We start from the raw sequence: 14,337 nt of genomic DNA on the forward strand, positions 1-14,337 counted from the left end.
CCCAGGCAGGTCTCAAACCCGCGGGCTCAGGCAATCTACTCACCTCAGCCTCCCAAAGCGCGGGATTACAGGCTGAGCCACCGAGTCCAGCCTAAATAGCTTTTAAAACAGAGTAAATATTTGGTAAACCTTTGATTGAGAGAGTATCCTCTATATTTGAACATGACAGAAGAAATAACGGGAAGCTTTTAAAAAGGCAGCACTACCATAACATTAAAGGCAATAAGCAAAATGCGAGAGAACATCTGTATCAGTAGACAAAGGATTTATACATATGTACACATAAAGAAGCAAAGAGATAATCAAAACACCATAATAACAGTAGGTAAATGAATAAAAAACTGAAGCCACAAACATAGAGAAATAACAAAAGAGTCAATAGTTGGGTGCTATGGCTCAAGTCTGCAATCCCAGCACTTTAGGAGGCTGAGGCAAGAGGATTGCTTGAGCCCAGAGGATTGCTTGAACCCAGGAGTTTGAGACCAGCCTAGGCAACATAGTGATACCTCGTATCTACAAGAAAATAAAAAAGTTAGCCAGGTATGGTAGACATATGATTTACTAATAGCAAATTAGCAAAGATTTTTTAAATCTAAGACTCCCAAAATTTGGCTGCCCAGAGTGCTTAAGAACAGGCACTCTAGCAAACTGCTGAAGGGAAGGTAAGTTGATACAACCTTTCTCAAACGCAATATGGCAAATCAAATCTGGCAAACAGATATAAACTAACTAACTAATTAAAATAAATAACAAAATTATTAGAACAGAAAAGTGGCCATTATACAGGCACACACTGAGGCTTGGGGAAGGAGAAGGAGATTTTAAACTTTCAGATCTTTTTTAAAAGTTAAACATCTTAGTAAATTAATATGGCCTAGTAACTTGCAAAAAATTTTAATTTCAAGGCAAGATTTCCTGTTCCTGACAGCCTACAGTATTCCAAGTAAATGCTTTTCAAACTATCTGTGATGAAGAACCAGCATTATTTTATTTCCATTTGTTTCCAATCTATTTCAGAATACTACCAGAAAAATAAAACTAAAAGACATACAAAACATAATTCTATATTTTTAAAACAATCAGAGTTAACATAAAAATCACTCTGTCAATTGCTATAAACCTGCCTAAATGTTTACCCTTAATCTCTGCACTAATTTTATGAACATTCTTGTGGGCACCGTTCCATGGACAGCAGTTTCAGCAGCACTGTTCTAAGCCCCCAGTGCCTGAGACATGCTAATAGGCCCCTGCATAATGCTTCTCTGACTTTACATTATTAGAAACATAATCATCTAAGCTATCAATATATTACCATCCATAGAGAGATTATCCTCATTAGACCTAAAATTTGACTGCTCTGTCCTAGGCTTGAAAACAACTGTTTCCTCTCATTTTAAATAACTAATGTGTACTCAGTTTTGCATATCTGGAAACTGCCATATATAAAGCAAACCATAGCAAATTAGTCACCATTTCTTAAAATTTTATATCCTCTTACTCATTTCTCAACAAATTAACTTACATATTAAGATGTAATCCCAACCAAAATACCAACAGACTGTTTTTGTTTTGTTTCAATAGGGTTGAGGGGATTAAACTGTCTCTCAAGTTAATCTGGAAGAGAAATGCATGCCGGCCTTGATATTTGGTAAAAGAAGGACAGAATGGGATGGGGTAATCCTACCCTATCAGATATCAATGAATCTTATGTAGCAACAGGATTGAATGTAATTCTGACAAGCATAATAGTAGTGCAATAATAATTATAAATAGCAATAACAAACACTTGTTGAGTATCTATTACACAAGGCATACAGTAAGTGCTTAATATTCATTATGCTATTATTTATCACAACCATACAAGTTAGATGCTATCATTAGTTCCATTTAATTATGAGGAAATCATCTTAAAGATGTTGAATAGCTTAATAAATGACTGATGTGGTGGAAAAATATCAATACAAAAAAAAAAAAACAACAATGTCCAGAAATACTCCCAATTTAATGCTAAGGGTAGGATTTTCAAGTCACTAAGGAACAGACTGATTATTTAATAAATGACTGTAAGGCAGGTGATAATCAGATTATTGAATATACTTAGATCCTACTTAACAACAAACACAAATAACATTTATAAGTGGGTAAAGAGATAGATATAAAAAATAAAATTATAATCATTTTCAAAAAATAAGATAATTTTAAATAATATTAAGGTGAAGAATGCCTTTCTAAAATATATCAGAATCAACTATAAAAATCTTAACAGTTCTGTAACAAAAAAAAACTGTTTAGAATAAGTAAAAAAATATGCTGGGCAAAAACATAATTGCATTATACAATGAAGAGTTAACAGTGTTAATATTCAAAAGAGAATCAATGTGAAAAGGACAAGTACTTGAAAAGAAATGAGTAGAGACTACTAACAAAAATTCAGATGAGAAATACAAGTGGGCAAAGTGTTTTAAAACAATTCTGAATTTCACTAAAAACAAGAGAAATAAAAAAAGAAAAAAAAGTTTCTCATCCATCAAATATTAAAATGTTGATAACATCTAAGTTTATGAGTCTCTGGTAAAACAGATCCTGATATATGATAGCTAGAAGGGATTATTTACATTGCTTTTCTTTGGGATGCAAATCTATGGAACCTATTAAAATTAACTATCTGGTTCTCCTTCAATACAAGGCTAATACTTCCGGAAACTGAAACTTCAAAAATAGAAACATATTCAGACTGCCTTTGAATATACTGTTTCTTATTCCTAGAATGCTTTTCTCCTATTTTTGTCTAGAAAATTCTTACTTGTGTTTCAATACTCAGTTCAAATGTTCTTTTTATCTTTTTATTCCTTATTAACATTCCAAAAGTCCTGTAGTTTTTAAAAGCTTATGTAAAGACAAGGCAACACCAAACATGGAGTAAGCCAATCAGAAGTAAAGTGAGAACATGAAGACATTTGTGTGAATGAGCTAATTTCAATAGCTAAAGTAAACACAAGTAATAGTCTTAAGGTAGGAAGAAAAGTTATTGGGGTATAGCTAGAGTGAGTGAAAAAAGACACGATCAAACCAGCACTAGTGAAGCAAAGATGAGCAAAGCAGGTCTACATATAGATTCCAAAACATCAGAAAACCTGTAAAAAAAAAAAGCTTGTGGTGAGAGAGTAGTTATTCTCTTCTTGAATTTAAACCCACATTATGATTTTTTTAAAAGAGAGTAAAGCCAAAACATTTCTGGGGAGAAAAACTCGAAAATAAAAAGAACTCTTAAAAACCTGCTTGCGTTGACCCTTCATTACCACTTACAACAAAGACTACAACACTTTCTTCTTTTATAACTATATATAAGAACTGAATGTAGAATTCTACAGAATTCTAAGACGTGAATGTGAATTTTAAAAAAAAGTTAATTACCACAACCAGAATTGGTACAAAGTACAATTTATATTAATTACTACTCCTTAATCTATGAGTGGTTCCCTTCTTTATAGTCCTTCAAAACAAAGATTAAAAAGTTTAGTAAGATTAACATTTCCAAGTAGATTTCAAGATTGTTTTTAATAATGCACAACATTCTTCAAAATTATCTTTTCTGAAATAAGATTTTATCACATCCAGAACATTTTTTGCCTTGAAATCACTTTGTAATTTATGCATTTATCATTTATTCAATCAACAAATGCTTTTTGAGTCCCCCAAAATTTTTGCTGAATGAATAAATGATAATGCATAAATTATTAAACATGACCTTGAAATCTACTTGAAAATTGTAATTTATCACAATAAGCTTTTAAACCTTTGTTTAAAGTAAAAAACTTAGCAAATTAATATGACCTAACTTATAAAGAATTTTAAAGTAACTTGTCAAAAAAAGTTTATTTTACAAATTTCTCCAATGTATATTCCTTAATGTTGCTTTCATTAATTTTTTCCTATTAAGCATGAATTAAGCCTGTATGATTAAAAAAATCTAGCAAACACCAAGACAAAAAGAAAGAATCTCTATACAGAAAATCTTCATAGTAATAGCAGGGAGATAGCACATACATATAGTGGACACACAGAAATTCAAGGGAACTATAAAAATAAACAGTAGTGATAATAATACATTCTGCTTTGTATAAAAAATATTATAAATTAAGCTAGGGATTCGGCTAAAGGTTTCTGGTCAAGTTTAATATCAGTTATTAAAAAAAGAATTAGCAAAGCATGAATCATACACTAATAATAAACTTGAAATAAGCCAAGTAAACAATCAAACAAGTTGAAGGAAAAGAGGTAAAAGAAGGTGTCCTATGGACTGGACCTGGACTGCTTCCAATCAAACTGAAACAAGTTAAGGTGCCTAATCAGGAAGCACAGCCACGTACCCTGGTTACACCCAGCTGTGTGGCAATCATGGAATTTCCTGAGGTCCAGTGTCCTTCTTGGCAATATAAAGGGGTAGAACTAGTTTGGTCTCCAAAGGTCTCCTTTAGCTCTAAAATTCTATACATGTTTTTTAATAACCAATATTTTCCTATTCCAAAGATAAGCAAACTATTATACTGATTTTATTATTCTAGATTAGATTACTTTTTAGTCTGGGCATGAATACAAATAATTGAATCATTTCAACATTCTAAATTATAGAAACATATTTTGAAGAGGACCAGTGTAAGCAGTTTACTCAGTAAAAACTGCAAAAAATTGTTATGAGGATAGAGAGGTACCCAATGTAATATGCTATATAGGAACTACTGCAGTCCAAATCACGTGATGGATAAGAAAAGCATGGCTATAAAGGAAAGATTATACAATCCTATATATTCTTAATTCACACTAATGCTTCCGGCTCACTTCTATCCTTTTGATTCCTTTTATAAGATGGTCCAGACAACTGACAGGTCTATGTTCTGTTAGTATGGTGTTAGCACACACGTTTTTCTATTTACTCATCAGGCCTGCTCCAACAAATTTAATAACTTACCGCCCGAGCTGAGTCACCAAAGTCTATCTTCAACCTTCCCATGGCCCTAATGATAGCAATAATTGACTGGATGGTGTTACTGTACACCACTGCTTTATACTGTTTACACTCCTCTTCTGAATAACCAGCTTCATGGATAATTCTAATGATAAAGAGGGAAAAAAAACCAGTTATTTCCTTTGATGAAAGGGTACATGTAAAAAAGCAAAACAAAACAAAACACAAATGCAGTGTTTAAATCTACTTACTTCATCTGCTTTACAATTGTACTTTTCCCAGATTCACCAGCACCTTAAAAAAAAAAAAAAAATAAGATTTCTAAATGCATCATTATCACTTAAGTAAATCCAGTGTCCGACTCCCAATACACATACACTCTCTTTCTCTCTCAGAAGTGAATTTTGTTTTATATTAAAATGAGATACAAAGCAGCAAATATGTAGGAGAATAAGTCTAAAGATCTAATATACAACACAAGGACTATAGTTGATAATACAGCATTATATTCAGGATTTTTGCTAAATGAGTAGATAATAGCTGTTCTTGCCACAGGGGAAATGAGTAACTATATGCAATGATGGATATGTTAATCTGTTTTACTATATTTCACTATATATACCCATATCCTGTTACATCATGTTGTATACCTTTAACATACAAAACATTATTTAATAAATAATATGAGCATTATTGGTTTCCAAACACATAGAAAAGTTCTCAGAAACAAGCCTCATCTGCCTATTACTTCATTATACTTAAATTCAACAACCTCAACAGGAAAAAAATGTTTTTACTGTATATACTCTCTAAATAATTAAAAAATTCAATCTTCTATAGCAAACTGATGCACTATAAGTTAGCTTTATTCAAGTTTCTGCTCTCCATTGGCAGATGTTTTAACTGCCTGATTATCTTAATTTTAACCTTTGGCCCTTCTGAAGTAGACAACAATTAGCTAGAAAGTGGCCAACATGTAGCCAGAAAGTCACATGAAAAATCATTTTAAAATGTCACATGTTCAAATAGCTATCTCTTATGCACTATACTCAATCGCTCTTATTAAACACCTAATATATAGACAACATAATTAGCTAACACTGGCGATGCAATGGTGTGCTAGACAAAAACAGGTGTCCAGCTGAATTTTTTTATATTTCTTGTCATGTAAGTCATAAAGCCAGGATCCAGTCTCAAAACTCTCCTTCACTCTCTACAGATTTGAACCTCTAGTGCTATACCATTGTAATCTGAAAATACTACTAATGAAATGACCACTTGCAAAATTAGGGACCTCTAAAATACCCTTCACACTGACACAACAGCTGCTATCTTTATATCAAATTAGATAAATTATTTGTCAGACTCTCATTGATTGCTGGATATCCAGAACATCTGAGCACAGGACACAAGACATGGAAGATATAACACATCTATCAATTGGCTTCACCTTCTCTTTGGCCAAGGCTACATGTCCTGGAGGAATTTACTACTGTTTTGAGATACAGGGCCCAGGATTTTCATGACCCGAATTCACAGAGCTGAATTTTGTTTTATAATAAAATGAGATACAAAGCAGCAAATATGTAGGATGAATAAGTCTAAAAATCTAATGTACAACTTTAAAGACTACATTTAATAATACTGTACTGTATTCAGGATTGTTGCTAAATGAATAGATTATAGCTATTCTTGCCATGCAGGAGATGGGTAACTATATGAGACAATGGAAATGTTCACCATGGGTCCCATATTCCAATTTTCCCAGGGCCAGTCCTACAGCACATTAAGCTCAGCGTTACTGAACAACTTACAGTTCTAAGAACACCCACTGCTGATCATACCACACATCTTCAAACATACTGTCTCTCTTGCCAGAATGCAATTTTCTCTGCTCTTGCCACTCCGGTGATTCTCTATCTCCTCTGTCAACCTCCCCTGACCCACTCTGCATGTGATTCCTCCAGTCTCTTATTTTGCACATGTTTCTATTTGAATTATCAGAAGCTAGCTTGTGCTAGACACACAGTCAACCAACCAAAAATGTACTTGGATTTATTTAAGCTATTTATGACTGATAAAATTAGATGTTAAACTTCTGGGATTCATCTCTCCCTTCACTCCCTTTCCTTCTCCAGACACACATGTACGTAAATCCAGATCATCAGAGCCATCTGAAAACAGGTTGTAGTTAAATAGCCTATTTGAAAATCTAGGGATAAAACTGCCTATATTTTACTTGTGTTTTTAATATTCAAAAAATTTTCCCAAAATACCCTCATGCTGAATAGAAAAGCAGGCACCGAATAAACAATAAAGGCATTCTTCATTTACAGACAGCCTTTGAATCTTTCAGGGCATCTGCCAATAAAAACAATTCCAAGATAAACAACCCATTATTTATTAATCAACAACAGCGTATTTGGCTCTGTGAAAAGCACAATTGCAGGCATTATGGCTTGCACATTTCTCTAATCCAAGGGCGGTCCACCCAAGCAACACAACCTAGACAGTCTCCAGCAGGGCTGTCTTTAAGAGACCATTCTGAGTTTCTGGAGTACTGCAAGTTTAGTCAGCAGCTGCCATGCTGTGTTGATGGGACATTTTAGATCTCAAGATTCATACACAGGGATGGTAATCCCACAGGCATAGTGTGCTTTGGTAAATGGCCACCCATGGTCCATTTTGTTAGTGAATTAACTTGGAGGCCCAGAGAAAGTTTCAAGTGACGTACACTAGTAAGGTTTGAAAGCCACAAAAGTTAAGAAAATCAGAAATAGTAAAGAACAAGATTGTTCCTAGTTGAACTGTGTATGTACAGAGAATTTTTAAACCTTAACAAAAAAAAATTGCTGATACTAAACATTATCTTTAAATTCGAATTCACTTTATATTTCTTAATATAAGGTAACATAGAACACTTAGCTAACTTTGAAATGGCTTATGGTTCAAAAAATGTCTTATGGTTCAAAAAATCCAGTCAGTGGCTTATGGTTCAAAACATCCTGAAATCTGTTTAACATTAAAAAATGGGGATGGCAATATTATTAACTGGATTTCTACTTTCTTGACTAGTCACAATGTACTCTTTGTGGGATAAATATCTGGAGGCAGAAATTCTGCAAAAATCTTTCAAAGTTTAGCAATTTACATAAGAGTTTTCAATTCTCACTTCCATACAAAGAGATCCTAACAGGAAAATTACAAATTCCACATGGTTAAGATTATAACATTCTAAACACTAATGTTCACTTCATACAGTATATAGGAAAGACTTCATGATTGCTCTCTACAGATCTCAGTCAGCACAGTCACGTTTGGGAGACTGGAAGCATAACCATAGTAGGGCCATTGCCTGATCTGCACAGCAAATCTATGAGCCACACTGTGTTGCAGCAAAGGTTTAATTGCAGAGCTGCTAAACAAGGAGACGGGACGAAACCCCGAATCCATCTCCCTGAGGGGACGAGCTAGAGATTTTAACAGTTTTGGAGTGGCTGACATGTGAAGATCATTGATTGATTGAAGAGTATACAGTGAAGTCATGGGTCAGGGAGATAAAGAAACTATATTCTCACACTGATTTGGTTCCTCTGTGGGGTCTTCACACTGGCTGGAATCAGTGGTTATGCTGAAATTCAGAATTTGCTTAAACACTTCTACAACAAAGCCTTAAAATTCTAACATCATGGATCCTACCTATGGATACAATGGGGATGCAGAGTATCAAGTGTTACTTTCAGTTATAAGGAACTGGGTCAAAGTGCAGCCTGATTAATGCTCAATTATTTTTTCTGCTCAGAATTATTAACACTATGAAGACGGCGTCAATGGGAAGCAATATTGTAAAGAAAAAACAAATAACACACATGGGGGTGGTAGAGGGACAAAGGGAAAGGGTCAATTTTTCCAGCAGTATTCCGTCAGGATGCTATTCCTTTTTACTTAAATCCAGAATGGGACAAAAAGTACTCCTGTCCTACCAAGAGCAACTTCAAGAAAGATCAAAGTGTGTGATCACTTGCAGTCTACAAGGCCTGGCTGGCCAGGGTGATTAAGTGGCCTGTAAAGAACTGTCAACAAGCTGGTCACTGTGGAGTGAGTGAGACTAGAGAGCCAAGAATGTGTGTGTTATGGTTATCATAGGCCATTATAGCTATAAAGACAAATATGGAACACTGATAGGGGTCTTCCCTCGAGTATCCTTTAAGGAAGAAGTGGCTGATGGAAGATTGCATCTCTGAGAACAAATAAGGAGCCCAGCAGGTGTGTGAGTGAAGTTCAGCAAATGTTAAGACTGCACCATACAGATATTGGAAGGGTAAGGAGCACTACACCATTATAACAGTGAGAGGGAACTCATTGGGAGTTTGGGGTCTCAAATATATAGCAGCCTACTAATAGGATCTATGAAAGGAAAATTCATTCAATCAGGATAAGGAAAGAGGGTAAGGGGAAAAAAACTAAAAACAAATCAAGATCTAAGTCAAGTAATCCTTGCTGAGATTATAATTCTGTCAACAGAATTATGTTACTACTATAAAACTGATAGTCAAATAGTGTCTGCCTCTGATTTTGTTGTAGAGAGGAATGTAGGAAATTTTAAAGTTTCAACTGCAGACAAAATGAAAAAACAAAACAAAACATCAAACACTTATGACCTCAGAAAACAAAGACTTTATTTTTATTTATTTTGAAAAGAAAGTTCATTGTTCAACTTTTCACTTATGGTCACATTTATTTCATGGCTTCAGGGTTGTAAGCTATTTGGCTATAACATAATGATTTAGTCAAGTTATCTTTTGCTGAATTTCTGATACCATCACTCTCCTTTTAAGAAATTCTAATTTTTATGTAGAATTTAGTAATTTCAAATGTTAACAATGAATAAAACTAAACTACAATTTTGTTTAAAATAAAATAAAACTAAATTACAAGTGCAATTAAAATTTCTGTTTATCACAGTATTGCTATAAGATTAACAAGATCAAGGTCCTTCTGCTTAAGATAGAAGCAAATAAAGAAGGTGTATGGCAAATATAAATTAAAAATAAGAGGCTTAATTCTCCCTGCTTAAAGTAAGGGAAAAGACTTCCTTCCTCTCCTTTTTTCTAGGAGCATTTACTTACTTAAGAAAAATAAGTGGAAGTATTTTCCATTCTCTTTGAAATGTATATATAATAAATCCTTTTGAAAACTAAACAAGCACTTTGTCAGCTTTATGACTCAGGAATATCTTTCTCAAGGACATGAGAGTTATTCTGTGAAATGTAAATATCAAGGAGGATAGCACTCCATCTCCCAGTTTCTGTGGCAGGGTAGGAACCTAACTTCCATGGGCACCTTGCTCCCTGCTGCAAAATTACGTCCTGTCATATAGATAGAAGAAGTTTGTTTCTTCTATGGATAAGGCCAATCAGCTAACATGGATGGTCATCCCAATTACCATAGTAACGCTGGGATATACTATGTGTGACAAAAGGTGCTGTGAAATCTTTTGAGGGCTTAATTACTGCTTATCATGTAGACATGTTATGTAATGAGCTTTACTCACATGGCTGTATAAGGGGGTGAGGTTCCTTTTGTCTTTAAAATCACTTGGTGGACTGCCTGTGATGCACATCACATTCTGGTTTAATGCTTTTCTAACAATAAAAATGTTTTCCTTCTCTACTACTCTTGTGGAGAGGATTTATGGTTTGGGAGAAGATTTTGTTTTTAAAAGTCATTTTTGATGATCAATCAATCATTCCCTGACAGGAGTAATAATCTAAAATATCTTCTATTTAGCTATAAGAAGTTCTGAACTTGTACTTAAATTAATCTTTACATCTACATGGAATATATCTGATATTCTGGGCTACAAGAATAATTTAATAATGATTGTAAGCAACAAAATCTATAGTCTCAAAATGACCCCACTTCCCTCAATCTTAGCTCCCCACAAAACTACTCTCCAAGTCATTCATTTCTGAAATAGGTATCATAATATTATACTAAGCTCACTCATAAGCAGACTGTGAACATTTACCATAATACTACAAGAAAGGGATTGGCAGTAGCCAGAAACTGTCGGGGGGGTGGGGCATAACATCAATAAGTATACTTGATCTCAAACTAGGCCAAGTGGGGACCAAAGGGAGGCCTAAACTTTACCCGTGCAATGATCATTTGTATTCCTAAATCCTGAATTGTACCCTATATCTTTAAAACAAAATAAATGTAAAAAAAAAAAAAAATAGTAAGCTAAACAAGAAAGACTGCACACAAGAAAAGGAAATCAGTATGTTGAAGACATGTCTGCAACTCCATGTTCACTGCAACAACAGCGAAGTTATGAAATCAACCTTGTCTGTTAATGGATGAATGGATAAAGAAAATATAGTATATATGTGAAATGATAAAATGCTATGCAGCCTTAAAAAGGAAGTTGTGTCATTTGTTACAATATGGGTGAGCCTGGAAAATGTTAGGCTCAGAAATAAGCCAGACACAGAAACACAAATACCATATAATGTCACTTATATGGTACATAGAATCTAAATAATCAAACTCATAGAAACAGAACTGTAATTGCCAAAGATGCCTGGAAGGTTGGGAGGAAGATGCTGGCCAAAGGGTACAAAGTTTCAGATAGGATGAATAAATTCTGGAAATCTATTATACAGCATGGTGACAGTAGTTAACATAATGTATATTTGGAAATTGCTAAGACAGTAGATCTTACATATTCTCACCACAAAAAATGATATGTGAAGTGATGAATATGCTAACTAGCTTAATTTAATCATTTACGTATCACACTGTACATTGTATATATACTTTGTATAGGTAAAAAATAAAGTAATAAACTATGTTGACACCTCAATTTAATGCGTCTAGCCTGCAGCACTGTGAAAGAATAAATTTATGTGTTCAAAAAAAAAAAAAAGAATGAATGCACACAATGAGTGCACACCAGGCTATCCTAAAAAGGCAGAACGAAAGAACTGTGCATAACACCTGGAGCTCTTTCCTGCCAGTCCAACTAACTAAACTGATAGACCAATGTTGATAAAATTCTACTCTACAGACCCACAAGGTGAGAGTGAGGGAGGGTGGAGGACTGGAGGCCACAAGTATATTCTTAGGAGTCTACAAGTTTTCTGGAAGAATTTTTAAATTCATGTTTTTATTTATATAGTGATTAAAAAATAACTTAAGGAACTCTTAAGTCACTTGAATAACATGTCTGAAAAGAGTCGCACAATTTTAAGGCCTATATTTGAGTCTATGTTTACAAGTACCTAAGACACTTAAGCAAGTGTCAAATATCGTACCTTGGAGACCCTTCCAATCCACACTATCTGGTTGGGCTGTCAATCACCTGACTCCTTTACCACCAAGAGTTTGTGTTTCCAGTTGGCCCATCAGAGTTGTGTCATTGGGAATAAAATTCCTTATGCTTGTAAGTATTAATACAAACCATCAAATAAAATGTTTTTCAGATTAATATAAGTAAAGATATTTGTATATAACATATACGAATTATACAAAAACTTGCAAAAGAATCTCCTCAGATACAGTGAAATTTTTCCCCCACGATGGAATGAGATGTAGGCGTCAGATTCCTTCCCTGGACTTTTATGTGAAAGCTATTAAGAAAGATCACAGCACTGAAAGTATGATGTGAAATCTGGCCCACAAAAGTCATTTTTGATGACCACATAATGGAAGGTGCCATTAAAGGATGGTGCCAAAACAGACGGAAGCAGCACTGAGAGACTGAGAGAAGATCAGGACAAGAGAAGCCTGATGGCTCTGCTTGAACTTTTAATCAGGGAGAACGGATAAGTTGCCATCCAAATTGAGAGCGAAAATGAGCACGAGCTAAACTAGGACTAACCTGGGCAAAGCAGGAAATAACATCACTTTATTCGTAACTGAAGACAATTCCATTTTGATTTCCTAGCCACGAGAGACAGTTATGAGGTGACTTTCTGTCACATGAACCCAAAAAGTCTGGACTAACCTGTGCCAACTCGTATTACTTTAATTATCTTGAGCTAATGAAGGGGAAAAGGAGATTAATGATGCATGTGTACCAAGTGAAGGTTAAATGATAAACGCTGAATGCTGTACTAAAGAAAGTTACAGAAGTTTAGGTAGACAAAAGGTGTGGGGAAATTAGTCATCATATAGCTCACTGTGGAAGAGGAATGCTAAAAGAATCATATCGCAAGTGCAATTTACTGTGGCTAACATATTATCTGTCACGTTAAATCAACACTAATTTACATTTAAACTGTATATATATTATAAGAATGTTCTGTTTTATAGTTCATGTAAAACCGATAAGGATAAGAAATTCTACTTCCTACAACAGTTATACACATTTACAAAAATCATTTAGAAGCACACATGAGGATAATGTTTCTTCATCAGGAAATCACACATTGCTTTGTCTGAGACTCAAGTCTAATTGCTCTCATGTTTTTGCTAAGTTGTTAATTATTAATGAGTGGCAAATAATTAACAGACACACTTTTTGAGCTTTTCCTATGTCAAACTACAAGTTTCCATGAGCCTCTCACATTTGTGAGCAACGGCACTGACTATCCTTTCAGAGATGTCTATATAAAGAATAGCCTTGAAGCCAGGCTTGGTGGCTCAGCCTGTAATCCCATGCCTTTGGAAGGCTGAGGTGAGTGGATTGCCTGAGCCCACGGGTTTGAGACCGCCTGGGCAACTTGGTGAGACCTCATCTCTACAATAAATTAAAAATTAGCCGGGCGTGGTAGCACACCCCTGTAATTCCAGCTACTTGGAAGGCTGAGGTGGAAGGATCGCTGGAGTCCAGCAGGTCGAGACTAAGGTGGAAGGATTGCTGGAGCCCAGCAGGTCAAGGCTGCGGTGGTGGCCGGGAGGGCCACTGCCCTCCAGTCTGGGCGACAGAGTGAGACTCCAACTCAAAAAAAAAAAAAAAGAATAACCTTGGAAGAAACAGATGATGTCTCCCTCTGCAGCAGAGTAAAGCTTTGTTTACTGTCCAAGATAATAAAGATAATGTATTCTCTGGGACAAAGGGAAGATAGACTCACGTGCACTATTAAAAAAAAAAAATGAGACCCCTAAAATCAGGGTTCCTCTACTGTCATAGAACTCACCGCTTGTGCCCTATCACCAGGCACACTTTATGTTGCCCTTACAAAACTGGGGCTTGGTAAATCACCACAAATGCTGATTATCTCTGGAATAATTGCTATAATAAAGACCATTTTTTGTCTCTGAACCAGAAATCGCATGTCTTTTGCCAACATCCATGAAACCATGATAAACTAAACTGTTAGTTTGTGAGTAGGGGAAAGTCTCAGACACTGAACACGTTCTTG

At 34.9% G+C, this 14,337-nt stretch overlaps 1 protein-coding gene across 1 annotated transcript in view; it reads right to left on the reverse strand.

Moving 5' to 3' along the window:
- Nucleotides 1-14,337, reverse strand: part of GNAI1 (G protein subunit alpha i1) — an 89,335-nt gene that overhangs the window by 27,187 nt on the left and 47,811 nt on the right. The window contains exons 3-4 of the mRNA XM_008062476.2: nucleotides 5,218-5,260; nucleotides 4,970-5,111 (exon numbers count right to left, since the gene is read on the reverse strand). Of these exons, the coding sequence (XP_008060667.1) occupies nucleotides 4,970-5,111; nucleotides 5,218-5,260 (185 nt within the window). The remainder of the gene's footprint in view (nucleotides 1-4,969; nucleotides 5,112-5,217; nucleotides 5,261-14,337) is intronic.

Source organism: Carlito syrichta, unplaced genomic scaffold (assembly GCF_000164805.1).
Source record: "Carlito syrichta isolate Samal-C Ts95f unplaced genomic scaffold, Tarsius_syrichta-2.0.1 Scaffold305719, whole genome shotgun sequence".
NCBI lineage: Eukaryota > Metazoa > Chordata > Mammalia > Primates > Tarsiidae > Carlito > Carlito syrichta.